Consider the following 15,013-nt stretch of genomic DNA (forward strand, 5'->3'; position numbering starts at 1 on the left):
GGACATTGTTGGACTACAGCTCCCACCATCCCTGATCATTGGCCATCTTGGCAGGGGCTGATGGGAGTTGTAGTCCTTCAGGACGCTGTGTTGGCTGCCCCAGGGTTAGCATGTCAGAGCGGGCCTGGAGTGACCCAGATCCAAAGTCCCACTCAGCCATGAACTTTTAGAATGACCTTGAGCATTGCCTACCTTTTAGCCTAACATATCTTACAGGATTGCTGTGAGTATAACCTGGGGAAGGCTGGGGGCAGACTGACCTTGAGCTTCTTGAAAGTAATTGCCTTAAATTACTTGGAAGAAACACTGGGTAATAACTTTGGAGTAGTTGTAGTAGCAGCAGCATCTGTTAATAGCTATCCACCCCATTCGCCTCTGTTGCTTTGCTCAAACTAACAACCTCTCAAGGCTTTTTGGGTGGTTGTTTATTGTTTTGTTTTTAAGTTGGGCCACATCTAGTTTTGGGCGTGTGATAAGCCTTTTGGCCCCTGGGATATTCCTTCTAAGTATTGCTCTGTAACATAAACTCCATTTTGAGCACACTAAAAACCAAAATGACAACATTTACAATGTAATCACTACAATGTGACTCCTCTCTACCAAGCCACATTTTGAAAAATTACACAATTGCCTCCATATAATTTCCATTGCCCAGATACGTTGTGCATGTAGGCAATATGGGCAACTTACCTATGTGCAGTCATAGCTAGAAATGGCTGGACCCAAGGAAGAGTTGCAGAATTGCCAAAGCTGCTAAAGGAAAACCTAGCCTGGAGGGGAGATCTCCATTCTGATCTCAGCAGGGCAGTAAGAAACCCTTCCAGCTGCCTATACCATAATTATTTGGCTCCCCCACACCTGGAATTACATAAGGAAAACCAAGACACATAGATGCTTGCTAGGAATTTAAGTACACATCTGTTTAGGCCATGCGAGTGAATAAAACTGTGTATGATGGACGAATAGTATAATCTAGTATAAGGCAGCCTTTTGTGTTTTACAGCAGTACATTTCAGTCTTTCTGACATTCATTTATGTCACAATTTCTATTCTGCCTTTCTGCGCCCAGTGAATCCAAGACAGCTCACAAGGCAACTAAAGCACCACAGACACAACCAAACAATAAAATATATTTGAAAATTATATTTAGGTTCCAGGTTCAATCCCTGGCATCTCAAGACAGGGCTGGGAAAGATTCCCAGAGACCCACTGCCAATCGGTGTCAACAATACTGAGCAAAATGGACCTTTCTTCTGAGCTATAGCCCTTGACTTGTGCATGCTGATTTACACTTAAGCATGTACACTTAAGCATCCTTTGAGTCTCTCGTAAGGCAGAAAGTTGCCAAGGCAAAAGAATGTGACTGTTCTATTAAGCAAGCTAGATGCATTTGGAAAGTGTACAAGGTCAGTTCAGTTGTTTCACATTTGAAAGTGTCATATAGAATTACAGCGGAACCTCGGTTGTCAAACATAATCTGTTATGGAAGACCGTTCGACTTCCAAAACATTTGACAACTGAGGCGCAATTGCCGGCTGGCAAATTGCTTTTCAAAAATGGAGAAACACACCTCAGAAGTCATTCGACTTCCGAGGTGCATTTGAAAATGGAAGCATTCACTTCCGGGTTGTCAGCGTTTGGATTCCGAATTGTTCGGGTTCCGAAGCGTTCAACAACCAAGGTTCCACTGTGCTTTGTTAATTATGTAGTAGGCATTGTGCTTGATGTTGTTACTGTCTTCCTGCGCCCCTCGAAAAGTTCAGGTCTTGATGGTGCTCACACCTGGCCTTCTTGTACTGTAAGATGTTGTTACTACAACTTTTTTCTGAAAGTAGCACTTGCATTTAGCTCCAAGTCATTGCCTAGTCTGATTTAATCCTCCATGATGCCTGCTCTGTGTTTACCACTGAATAAATTTAATGTGTCAGTCATTGATTGGCTTTGTTGCAAAACTCCTTATTCTCTTCAAGCATCAAAGGGGCCTTAAAGAAGACTTTCCTTTACAAACATGTTGCGTGCACACACTGAATTCAAGCATGTGCACTGAATGAATTGCACAGAAGCTGTTGGGGATGCCTCTTCTCCAGATTGCCCAAGTGGATTTGAGGGTGTTTTCAGCAGAATCAAAGTGACCCATGTGAACTGAACTGGTGTCACATAATTTCGAATCAATTCCATACTTAGAGAAAACAAAAGCTGAAAGACAAGAGGAGCCTACAAGCTAAACCAATGGACATTTTGTTTAGAGTACATCAGTTTGCACTCTCTGTTGTTAGGGTGTTTCAGAGATAAATGAATGCTGCCTCTTGCATCTCACAGTTCTGACAGGAGGCCTAAAGATTGTATTATCCCATTTCCTATTCCCCTGTTATTTGTCATTGGAAGGAATATAATTGCAAGGCAGGCCATTGCTCTCTGTGCAGAAACCATGGCAACCATACTGGAAGCTCGGATACTAAATAGTCCCAACCTGTTTTGTTCAAGTGACAGATTCTTTGGAGAGGGCTGTGTTATGCTGGGCCCTCATTTCAGCCATATCTCTTCATTCATCTCATTACCATGACTTGACCTAAGGGTCCACATCCTTCTGCATGAATATATTTTGAACAAGATGTCAACAGCCTTTTGTAGCATTTGCCTTGAAGAAATAGGAACTTACTCTGAGGTGTGTGTGTGTGTGTGTGTGTGTGTGTGTGAATGTAGGGAGGAGCTCTGTAGAAAGTGCATGCAGAAAAAAAGCATTTGAGGTGGGGATGCTATTGATGGGGCAAAGTAATGGGGTGTGGAAGTGAAATAAAATGGAGCCATGACTTAGCATCATCTCATGAGTTCCCAGAGATGGCAGCTACAGTGCTGCACCTGTGGTCCTGCTGCTGCACCACCACTGAGAGCTCAGCCAAGACAACGTAGTGTGTGCACACTCAGAGGATGACCTCCAAACCATCCTAAATATCTCTGCAGAAGCTTATGAAAAGCTTGGCCTATCGCTCAACATCCAAAAAACCAAAGTGCTGCACCAACAAGCACAAAACAACCCCTCTGCAGCACCACAAATCCAACTCAATGATGTAACGTTGGAAAATGTCGATCACTTCTCCTACCTGAGCAGTTATGTTTCCACAAGGGCCGACATTGATGCCTAAGACCAGCATCGCTTGAGCTCTGCAAGTGTGGCTTTCTCCCGATTGAAGTGCAGAGTGTTTGAGGACCAGGACATTCACAGGGAAACCCAAATGCTTGTTTACAAAGCTATTGTACTACCAGTCTTGCTGTATGCTTGAAAAACATGGACCACTTATAAACGCCATCTCCAATTCCTCAAAAGATTCCATCAACGGTGTCTCCGGAAAAAATTACACATCACTTGGGAACTAATCACAGGCGAACTAATGCCAGTGTATTGGAAGAAGCAAATATCACCAGTGTCAAAGCAATGATTCTTCAACATCAACTTTGTTGGACTGGTCATGTTGTGCAGATGCCTGATTATCGTCTTCCAAAGCAACTACTCTATCCTGAACTTAAAAATGGAAAGCGTAATGCTGGTGGTCAACAAAAGAGGTTGAAAGACTGTCTCAAGGCAAATCTAAAAAAATGTAGTATAAACACTGACAACTGTAAAACACTGGCCTGAAAGCGCTCCAATTGGAGAACAGCCTTTACCAAAGGCGTCATAGGCTTTGAAGACTCTTGAACTCAGGACGAAATGGAGAAACGTGATAAGAGGAAGGCACGCTTGGCAAACCCTCACCGTGATCAACTCCCATCGGGAAACCTATGTCCCCACCATGGAAGGACGTGTGGATCCAGAATTGGCCTCCACAGTCACTTACGGACTCACTGTTAAAACTGTGTTTATGGAAGACAATCTTACTTGGCTACGAGTGATCGCCAAAGAAGAAGAAATGTTGTCCCTATTTTCAAAAAGGGGAAAAGAGAGGACCCAAATAATTACCGCCCAGTCAGTCTGACATCAATAGCAGGGAAGATTCTGGAGCAGATCATTAAGCAAACAGTCTGTGAGCACCTAGAAAGGAATGCTGTGATCACCAATAGTCAGCATGGATTTCTGAAAAATAAGTCATGTCAGACTAACCTGATCTCGTTTTTTGACAGAATTACAAGCCTGGTAGATGAAGGGAACGCAGTGGATGTAGCCTACCTTGATTTCAGCAAGGCATTTGACAAGGTGCCCCATGATATTCTTGTAAAGAAGCTGGTAAAATGCGGTCTTGACTATGCTACCACTCAGTGGATTTGTAACTGGCTGACTGACCGAACCCAAAGGGTGCTCATCAATGGTTCCTCTTCATCCTGGAGAAGAGTGACTAGTGGGGTGCCACAGGGTTCTGTCTTGGGCCCGGTCTTATTCAACATCTTTATCAACGACTTGGATGATGGACTCAAGGGCATCCTGATCAAATTTGCAGATGACACCAAACTGGGAGGGGTGGCTAACACCCCAGAGGACAGGATCACACTTCAAAACGACCTTGACAGATTAGAGAACTGGGCAAAAATAAACAAGATGAATTTTAACAGGGAGAAATGTAAAGTATTGCACTTGGGCAAAACAAATGAGAGGCACAAATACAAGATGGGTGACACCTGGCTTGAGAGCAGTACATGTGAAAAGGATCTAGGAGTCTTGGTTGACCACAAACTTGACATGAGCCAACAGTGTGACGCGGCAGCTAAAAAAGCCAATGCAATTCTGGGCTGCATCAATAGGAGTACAGCATCTAGATCAAGGGAAGTAATAGTGCCACTGTATTCTGCTCTGGTCAGACCACACCTGGAGTACTGTGTCCATTTCTGGGCACCACAATTCAAGAAGGACACTGACAAACTGGAACGTGTCCAGAGGAGGGCAACCAAAATGGTCAAAGGCCTGGAAACGATGCCTTATGAGGAACGGCTAAGGGAGCTGGGCATGTTTAGCCTGGAGAAGAGGAGGTTAAGGGGTGATATGATAGCCATGTTCAAATATATAAAAGGATGTCACATAGAGGAGGGAGAAAGGTTGTTTTCTGCTGCTCCGGAGAAGCGGACACGGAGCAATGGATCCAAACTACAAGAAAGAAGATTCCACCTAAACATTAGGAAGAACTTCCTGACAGTAAGAGCTGTTCGACAGTGGAATTTGCTGCCAAGGAGTGTGGTGGAGTCTCCTACTTTGGAGGTCTTTAAGCAGAGGCTTGACAACCATATGTCAGGAGTGCTCTGATGGTGTTTCCTGCTTGGCAGGGGGTTGGACTCGATGGCCCTTGTGGTCTCTTCCAACTCTATGATTCTATGATTCTATGATTCTAAGAAGGTTTGTCTTAAGTGTGCTGTCCAACCTGAGCTCATGGTTTGTCTACTCCAGACAAACCACAGCCTGAGCTCATGGTTTGTCTACTCCAGACAAACCACAAGCTGTAAACCCAGGAACAACCCTTGGGTACAGCATGAGGTTTGTCTGGAGTGAAACAAACCACAAGCCTGGGCCATCATGCTAAGCCAAACCATGGCTTAGCTGCTCACAGCAGTGGAGCAGGAGCAAAGCAGCTGTGATCACTTCTGTGGGAAGCCTCGTGCATCTGTGCTAAGTCATGGTTTGGTTTAGTGTTGTGTGCAAACCATCTTTTTCTGTAGACTGCTCAGGGGTGGAGTAGAAGAAAACAGAGTCTAGTGACCAGAGCCTTCTGTATAGGTAAAAAGGGATAGTAATGTTTAGCATTTATATTGCACTTATTGAACCAGCTACTGAGCCTTTGGGATCCTGGCCCCCTCATATCAGGTGGGTGGTTCTGACAGTCACCATTCTAATTTCCCCAGTGCCCTGGATTGACACAAGGTCATGCACTTTGGGGCATTGTGGGGATTTAAAATGGCAGCTCACAGATGCTTTGGGAGTGCTGCCGTCGCTACAGCTCACCAGAGGGCACGTTGCCCACTGCCCCTTCAAACATTGAATCTTCCAAGTCTCTATCCTAACAACAGCCTTGCAAGGTGGGCCAGCATAATTTCCATATTGTAAATTAGAGATTGAAAGACAATGACTTGTTTTTAGGGTATTGCACATGCAATTTCAGTTGGGGACTTTCTGGCTCACTGCTCACATCCTTACAGTTTTGGGTCAGATCAGACTTCATGCATGTTCATTATCTGCACGTAATATGGCCATCAAACTTAGAAAGTAAGTTTGGACTGTGTTGAGCTATGGACAAAAACATGCTTTGAACAGGGCTTTTTTTTCCAGCTGGAACTCAGTTCTGGCACCTCTCAGATGGGTGCCACTGCCATTCTAAGAGAATGAGGGAGGTGTTCATGGTGAGTTCTGATACCTCTTTTTCTAGAAAAAATAGCACTGGCTTTGAAGAACACAAACTGAAAAGGAATTACAACTTTCCCATTTTGGGATGGAAAAGTGTTTGCAGAGTAGATTAACAAAAACAAAAAAAGTACATGACTTCAGTGGCCTGCCTGTCAAAATGGCCTGTGGAGAGTAGACCACTTCTGAATCCAGTCCAACACTGCATCCACTTCACCACCCCTGGAGTGCATTTTGCAGTGACTAATTGCAAGATTACAAACTACACTCTACTTTTATCAGTGGCCAAATGCATCTTTTTCAGCTAAGTAAAATCTTCCTAAAAGTCTCTTCCTGAAATAATCTTGCTTAAAGGCTGATTGAAACATCCAGGCTAAATATGTTTGCGGTACAGCTTTAAAGTAACAACAGCAGGAAGCTGCTGCTGAAGACCAACTTTTTTACATATGTAAGAGAAGCAGAGGTTTGATATGCTAATTCCACAGTGTGCAAAGATAAGGCAGAAGTACTAAAAGACTCCTTGAGCTATTAATATGCATGCTAACCATACCAAATAAGTTTTTTTTAGCAAACTTCTCTGTTTTTGTTTGGAGAGAAGCTCAGAACACACTTTTGAAAAGGGATAGAGAGGGTGAAGATTTGCAATTAAGTAAACAACTTAATTCTGTGGCTGGCCTAAGAGGATTTATTAATGGGAGCCTTGGGTGGGGTGGTAGAGGAGCTATATTAGACACAGATGCATGTAACAAGGTAGTGACAATGTTTATGAAGAAGCCTAAGGACTCAGGGTGCTGAGATGCTGTGTCTCAAAACAGACGAGAAGAGAAGGTTAAGTGAGTGCTTAACCCTGTCCCCCATTCTCTGTTTTTCAAAATGGACAACCAACTGTTCCCCACTCCCTTGGTCCTTCATATGGAACAGCCTGTCTTACAGATCTCCATTGTCTCACCTAATCTGGCATTCAGCTAATGCATGAAGATTTAAAGGACAATGAAATACTAAAAATAAATAAATGAAATGAGATACAGTCAGCCTGCAACTTATTTGGGGGTTACGTTCCAGGGATAGAGCCTAAAGCTAAAATCGTGTATAGTCAAAACACATTGTGTTCAATGACAGGCGAGATTGCCGTAGCCTTTTTCCCTGGAACCCCTCCCTCTTTCTGCCACTTAAATATAATTTTGCCAAGCGCATAAATCTGAATGTACACAAGTTAAATGTGCACAAGTTGCAGGCTTGCTGTTATGTTAAAGTGTGTTGTAGGCATGACCATCTCTTCCTTCAAACAATACCAATAAAGATGCATAATTGAATAGATGGATAAAGCTTGGATTCAGTCCCAGAATTTAGCCAGTCTGAAACTTTGAGAAGAAACCTAAACATTATAATTTACCGTTTGTCTGCAGTCAACCATTTTAGCTGCAAGTGAGCCTTAATTTTGTGCTACCACTGTAGGCATGTCTCTTAGTTTTGTCTGTTACATTTGACTGGTGTTGTTATTATCCACTGTGCCCTGATATATATGAAGCTTTGATTGGACACTGCAAGACAGATAATCTTCTACTGAACTCCCTGTTCCCTTGCCGTTTGAGAACCAAGAACAGCAACAAAGGTGGTGCTTTAGAGATCTAATTATCTCCTTCAGGCAGTATATGTGTGTAATATTCTTATCAGATGTCACTTCATTGTCACTTGTGCACTGCTTAGGTGTGCACCATCAAAGAAAGCAACCATATATATTTTGAAACTACGTCAAACGGACGTGTATACTGTATTGTAATTCACAGCAAAGGTAACTGCTGGTTTATTAAGTTCAAATCAAATATAGCACATGGGCGGATCATTCAGCATAAATGTTGGTGGAGCAAAATACACCCCTCCGGTGCTCTTTTGTGATACTGACAGGCTTACAGGTATTCACGAATTGAAAAACCAGTTTTTGCTGAGGGCAGCAGCACTGATACCATAGGCATTTATTTATTTTTCATATCTTCTGGTGTCGTCCCAAATACAGTTCAGGCTGACATCTGTGAGCCCTCAAGTTACGATGAAATGGTGGCGAGAAATAAAATGGTGTGCATGTGAACATATGGGAAAGAGTCTCAAACCGTACAACTGAGTTGTAGCCATGCTGACACCTTCCACCATTGGTGGGAAGGCAGTTCTTGGCTGTAAATTCTCCCTGACTTCTTCTCCTTTTTGCCTTCTCTCTTCTGGCCTGTAAAGCTCAACTAAGAATTCAGATCAGGTTACCAGGAAAAACAGAGCCTCGTGTCACTATTGTGCATTTTGTTGTGTGGACAGAATGGCAGGGTCCATGCTGGCTCAGCTTATGGTCCTTTCAGTGCACAAACACCATTTCTCAGTATACATTATATAGGCAACCCATTGCCATCTCTTCTGTTCTTTGTCTTTTTTTTACAATTGGATTTATTAGTGCAGTTTCGTTTTTTTGGGTTCCCTTTGTTTAAGCTCCTCACATTCACAGCTGCCTGATCTGTAATTATAACCAGACATGGCAGTAGGTGTCTTAATTATGCATGGGTGACAAGTGCCTTTTTAGACACTGTTCCCTGTGCTTGAGATCTAGCGTCAGTTCATCAGTGCACTCCGGAGAGCAGAGGCCCTGCTCGTATACCCGTATATGACCCGAAGCCTGCCAATCCAAGCAGCAGCAATGGCTCCTGCCGCCCCTGGGATCTCAACATCCCTTATTTTTATGGTTCTTCCACTTGCTTTCTGCTTCACCCCTTGTCATCTCTTTCATCCTCTTCACAGGAAAAGCTGGTGGGAAATAAGGAGCTCTGACAGTAGTGGCTGGTGCCCATTGGGATTGGTAGGGCAGAAGGCAGGAAGGCCTGCAGTAGGGAAGGGCAGAAAGGCTGTGCCAGCAACTCACTGTTCAGAATAGGAATGGAAAATATCAATGTTGAGCTTACCTACGCAGGTTTTTTTTCTTTCCCCATGTTGATTCTTGATCTTGCCAAGAGGCAAGGTGTTGTTTTTTAGAGTTCTGGTAAAAATACAAACAATTCTCATATCATATATGCTTTATTATACGTATATTAGATGGATATTATACACATACACGGTAAAGCTTTCGTAAAGTGACCAGCACACAGAGATGCAGACAGCAATGCGTATAAATGTATAAAAATACTTACATATCAATGCTTACAAAGTTATGCTGCAGAAACATAGTACTGCATGAGACTATTTGTTGCATATTGTCTGTATAAAATATGTATTTTTGTCATACATTTTTGGACATAATTAGAGAGGCTTTTTTCTTTCTTTAAGCCACTCATATATAAGTGGGCACTCAAAGAGGTGATATGAAGGGAGCGCTAAATCTGGTCAGACCCACCATATTTCACATATAAACCTTTTAAAAAACAGTTTCCTCCTCCACCCGTACTTCAGAACAAGCAATATTCAGCAAATCTTATCAGACACCAAAAATATCTGTTGTTTGGTTGTTGTTATTTATTAGATGTGTTAGGACGCTTGCTACCCAAAGGTCTCTGAGCATCTTACAACACACTGAAAAACATAAACACAAATGCATTGTTCCATTAACAGAATTCATACAAAACACCTGGGACTCAGCTACACAGCTGCAAATAAAACATTTTAAGTGAGTTTTAAGTGCAATGTACAATGTGACAGTAGATGACGATGGTGAGCCTTGTGGAAAATTCAATGTATTTTCAGAACGGTTTTATGTGTGTAGATTCCACCCTGCAGTTCATTAATACAACAACAATCCCTTCCCCTTAACAGCCACAGGATGTTTGCACCAATGTTGTCAAGCATGATTTTTTCCCTCTTGAAACTGGGCTTATAGCCCATGCTTAGACATCCTGGATTTCAGGTCCACAGTGAAGTATACCTGTTAGTTACATTTATATCCCACCTTTCCTCCAAGAGTTCAAGGTGATATACATGACTTTCCCCCACTCCTGTTTCTCTCCCCCATGCTTGGGCTCTAATTCTACTTATATCACAGGCAGGCGAGAGCTCAGCATATCGTTTGCAGGGAATGGTGTCTCCTGTAGAAGATCAGCTTGCACAAGGCTGCAACAACTTTTCTCATGTTATGTGCCAAAGTGCCCACCCCCTCTCTCTCCCCTTATCAGTCCTACCTCAGCACTGCCATTTAGCAGAAGCCAATTATAAAGGCAATGAAATGTCGGCATATATTTTCATTAGCATAATACAGCAAACAGCATAAAAATGCTAATTCTGCATCCCAACAGTTTAAGACTTTAGGAAATTGCTATGCAAATAATTATTAAGAGGGGTGTGTTAGGTTCCTCCCACCCCCCTTGCCAAGAACATACAGTGAGAGCAGCTAACTCAGAGGGGATATATCATTATTATTGCTGCAAGGTGTACACTTGCAGTGAAATACTGCTTTTGTTGGTGGAAAACCAATGAAGGCAGCACCCATTAATCACAAGGAGCAGGTTGGTGCATGCAGGTCAGCTCAGGGCAGAGAGCCCAGTCGCAGTTTTGGGTGAAAGCTCCTGCGTCAAAAGTGAGCAATGTCTTTTTCTTCCTGCAGACATCCTCAGTGGTGCACTTTGGTAATATTGGATTCTGGACTTTAATGGTCTCAGGGGTGTAAGTATTCCTTTGAAGTGGGATAAGTGACCCCTGCTGCTTTGGGGGACCCTCTTGGTCGTTCTGCTGAGTGGGGAACCAAAGCCCTGCTCTGACAGCACCACTTAACTCCAACTGTGTTCTTTTATGTACAGTGTGTATGCAGACTATGCTAAGAAAAAAGAGTGGTGGTTTTCTATTCCTGAGCCAAAGTATCTGCCCAGCCCAATTCCTTAAGGATCAGGTCCATAGCTTTGGAGAGTTTTTGAATGCATCCCTCCGTATGGGATCCACACCTGGCAGTTGGTGTTTTAGCTTTGCTCACTCTTGGAAAAGGGAAGAGCTTGCCAGAATTTTTCGTGAATCTGCAACATCCAGGTTGGGTTACTGCAATGCATTATTATGCATGGAGCAGCCTTCAGAAGGCACTTAAGAACCTCAATTGGTTCAGAATACAGGGTCCAAGGTGGTAGCATTGGCAGGTGGGGTGGGCAGTAGCTGGTTCCTTCCCCACCCATAGGTGCCAACTCCCAGGGGCCCAGGTCCCTTCCCCCCCCATTACTGTTAAGTTGTGGGTGAACATGTCAAGACGACACAGCGATTCTTCAAACAGCACTTGTTTATTCACAGGCCAGAACAGAACTGAACTGAAGGGTTCAGCCAGTCTGCTTATATAGAGCCCCACTACAACACAACAGTAACAACTTTCTGTAACTATCCAATCAATGAACATCACTTTCAATTCCTTATTTGCATATGTGGACCTGAGTGAAAACTATCTACAGTATCCTCCTGCTGGCCCAGGGTGAGAACCTCTCTACATAACAATTACATTTAAGGGAGGCACCACCACCACCCCTGCAAAGTTGATGGGCAATGCTTCCTTCCTTTCTTTTCCATGTTTGGACTTGGGTTTCCCAACAACCCCTGTAAGCGAACTTATAAACGGGCTGCTGGATGGCAAGAGAGCTGGGATCAAGATGTGGGGTGAGGCAGGGGAATAAACCTTCACCAGCACTAGGTACCTCCGTTGTTAAAATCGGCGGTGGGTGGGGATGACCTGCCCACCACCACCAATATTTTATTCATGTTGGCACCCCTGTCCTCACCCTACATGCAGGAGCTTCCTACGTGTGGTTTAGAGAGCACACACAGGTCAGAAATAGTGTTTCTGCCACAATGCCTCAAACCTCCCCCCATGCCCAACATTTGAAAAGGGATGCCATTTATGACAGATCTAGAACACAGAACCTGAATTTGGATCCAGTTCCTCTCTTGAAAGCCTTCTTTTGTTTCCCTGGCTCCTTTGCAGTATTTGTTTTGTTTTAGGCAGCAATCCCCCCCAAAAAACCTTATGTGGGGCTGTTGGGAGGAGCGGGGTTGAACCGAACAGACATCCCTCCTCCCACTTCTGCTGGCTCAAGTAGCCTGATGTCACACTGCCAGCACGGACTTCCTCTCCTGATGCCCATCAAACATGCAGACAACTGTTAAGCCCACCAGCAGTATTCCTGGCAACAAAGCCTGGTGGATCCTGAACTGCTTTCACATCCAGCACTGGCCAGAACTAATCTGCCTGGTCCCCTTAACCTTCCACTGCTTCTGCCATGAGGGTGGTAGCTCCATCCAGAGTCACTGCAGCAAGTTCAGATTGCTGTGCCTGTAAAGAAAAGGGTAATAACCTGTGGCATAGTTCTGTGGTCTACAAAGGAGAATGTTTTTATACTAAGTTGGGTTTCAGGAAAATACTTTTCATTCTTGTTTATATTGGCTGCTGGCTCCTTGCTATAAAAGACAAGTGTTTCAGTTTTACAGCTTGCTCATTAAACACCATCAACATTTTCAGGCATTAGCAGAAGTCCCCTTTGGGTCTGTTAAATTTAGTGGTGTGTGTGTGTGTGTGTGTAAATTCAGGCTGCTTCTCTATTTTAGCACAGTCCAGATGATATTAAAAATCCATTTTTAAGGAGTATTGATCAGGTGATGTGTAGGGAGAAAGGATGAATGTATTTTGAAATGATAGTTGGAAAGGTTATTTTATTGGGAGCAGCAATGGTTGGAGGAAAATAGAGTGGGCATCTGGGGGTGGGAAGTCAGCTTTTAAATTTGTATTGAATTTGTATTAATTTAGTGACAATTTGTTAAAAATTGTGGAAAATCATAAAAATAATTAGCAAAAAAAAAAAAAAAAAGGGGGGGGAGCGCTGATCTTCCAGAAGAAATAAACCTTTGGAATCATACCGAAACTGATGAACGAACAGAAACAGCTGCTAAATGTCCTACAAGCCAGCCTGAGATTCATTCCAATTACTCCATAAAATGTACCTCCGATGTGCGCTGCAATTTGGTTTTTTTGTTTTATGCCTGCTGCATGTGCCAAATGTTATTTCCTCTTGGTTTTTACCTCCATATCTCCAAGACCCTTCTAATTATTCCTATACACTAATAGCAAATTCATTCTCCCAATATCCTTATGGAGCCCAAATAGTGCCAGTCATGTACAACCCTAAAAAGGGGAAACCCCTAAAATAGCCCAACAAGGTGTTAGCATGCTCACAAAATTCTGACTGTTGGAAGAGGGATGGAAAACCTGGGGGAGGGGAATGGAATGGAGTATTGCGGAATTGGGCATGGCTGGCTGAAACCAGGAGCACTTAATGCTGCAATGTTTCATTGCAGATCCCACTTGTTTTCAGATTCATTATAAAAGCTGGTGAGAGAAAATAATGGGTGAGAAAATCTTATTGGAACACTTTCGGATGTTGCTGGCCATTGTGTGTCTTCTGACTGAAGCTCAGTCAGACTGTTCATTAAAACTGTTAGTGTTTAGCATTGCTCATTGAACCCATCTTCTTAATCTACAATGCTTGTTTAGTTATAACATTTCCACCTAAACAAAAAATGTTTCTGTTTATTTTGAACCGTAATTACTTTTTCTTCCCTAGGTGAATCAGACTTCTTAATGAGATTGCAAATAACCTTAATATGAGTGCTTTGCTAACTTTCCAAAAGCTAATGTAATCAGTAATGTATATTGTCCTTTGGACACTGTTCCCTGTCTTTTCAGTTTTCCATTATCTTGCTTCTGAAAGGTTTAATTATACGTTGCCTTTTAGCTTCACTGCCTCAGTCATCTACACACAGTCATCTACATACATAGCCTCAGTCATCTATACACATAGCATTTTTGAAGTTTACGAAGTCCAGAAGGTGCTTCAATAATTTGCAGAAATTGCAAGTGCTCAGTCAGGAGGTTGCCTTTGATACTTTCCAATTTCAAAATCCCATAAGATCACATATTTATGCTGCATTAACTATTACCTAGTGTGTCCTTTATAGTTCTTAAAAAAAAAAACCCAACTTAGATGCAAAATACATTTTTTTCCTCCAAGCAATGACCTTCCCCACCATCATAATAAGAGCAATAAGCACAGTAATATTGATATCATCAATATACTTAGTATTCTTAATATTCTCTGTATTTCTAACACTTCTAGTATTTCTAATACTTTCTTTATAATGTTTTGATTTCCATCCTTATGTTAATAAGACTAGATTACACTTATGGTTATTTGGTAGTTTCCTCTTATTTCTTTGAACTTGTACTTAATTTGTGCTTAACGCATGTCTCTATGTCCTCTTCAGTTTGCTTGTTTGGGTTTTGTTTTTTGTTTTGTTTTTTGTATATTTTTTCATTCGAAAATTAATAATTTAAAAGAGCTATGAGCATAGAATGGTGTGGGGTTTTTTTTGCATACACTTGTAAGTTTTTCAAACCCTGACTTTTCTCTTTCAGCTGTTGCCAAGCACATCCTCACCTTCTAGACATTCACTCTCTTGTTTTGTTCCTCTCTCAGGTCTGGATGTGTGGAGGAGGGATGTTTGACGTTCCGTGTTCCAGAGTGGGGCACATCTACAGGAAATATGTCCCTTACAAAGTCCCATCTGGCACCAGCCTAGCAAGAGTAAGTAACTTATGTTGTGAGGTTTGTTCAGCTGTGAGACTTGACCGTATAAAATGCTGTCCAGGAAACCTGTAACCCAAAACAGAGGCTCCCTTCAAACATCGCATTCCTCATCTACCAAACCTTA

General features: G+C 42.6%; 1 protein-coding gene and 1 long non-coding RNA gene across 9 annotated transcripts in view; one reads left to right on the top strand and one right to left on the bottom strand.

Moving 5' to 3' along the window:
- The window catches only part of GALNTL6 (polypeptide N-acetylgalactosaminyltransferase like 6), a 475,517-nt gene that overhangs the window by 425,419 nt on the left and 35,085 nt on the right, over nucleotides 1-15,013 (top strand). For all 4 annotated transcript variants that reach the window (XM_082237231.1, XM_082237233.1, XM_082237234.1 and 1 more), the window contains exon 9: nucleotides 14,779-14,886. In XM_082237231.1, the coding sequence (XP_082093357.1) occupies nucleotides 14,779-14,886 (108 nt within the window). The remainder of the gene's footprint in view (nucleotides 1-14,778; nucleotides 14,887-15,013) is intronic.
- The window catches only part of LOC309540444, a 101,928-nt gene that overhangs the window by 7,598 nt on the left and 79,317 nt on the right, over nucleotides 1-15,013 (bottom strand). The window contains exon 6 of one of the 5 annotated variants that reach the window (XR_014223280.1): nucleotides 9,359-9,859. The exons of 1 other annotated variant lie outside the window; for it this stretch is intronic. This is a non-coding gene — a long non-coding RNA (uncharacterized lncRNA). Of the gene's footprint in view, nucleotides 1-9,358; nucleotides 9,860-15,013 lie in introns of those variants that run through there. 3 more of the 5 variants (XR_014223281.1, XR_014223282.1, XR_014223283.1) reach the window with 3 other exon arrangements.

Source organism: Podarcis vaucheri (genome assembly GCF_965113315.1).
Source record: "Podarcis vaucheri genome assembly, chromosome: 9".
NCBI classification, from domain to species: Eukaryota; Metazoa; Chordata; class Lepidosauria; order Squamata; family Lacertidae; genus Podarcis; species Podarcis vaucheri.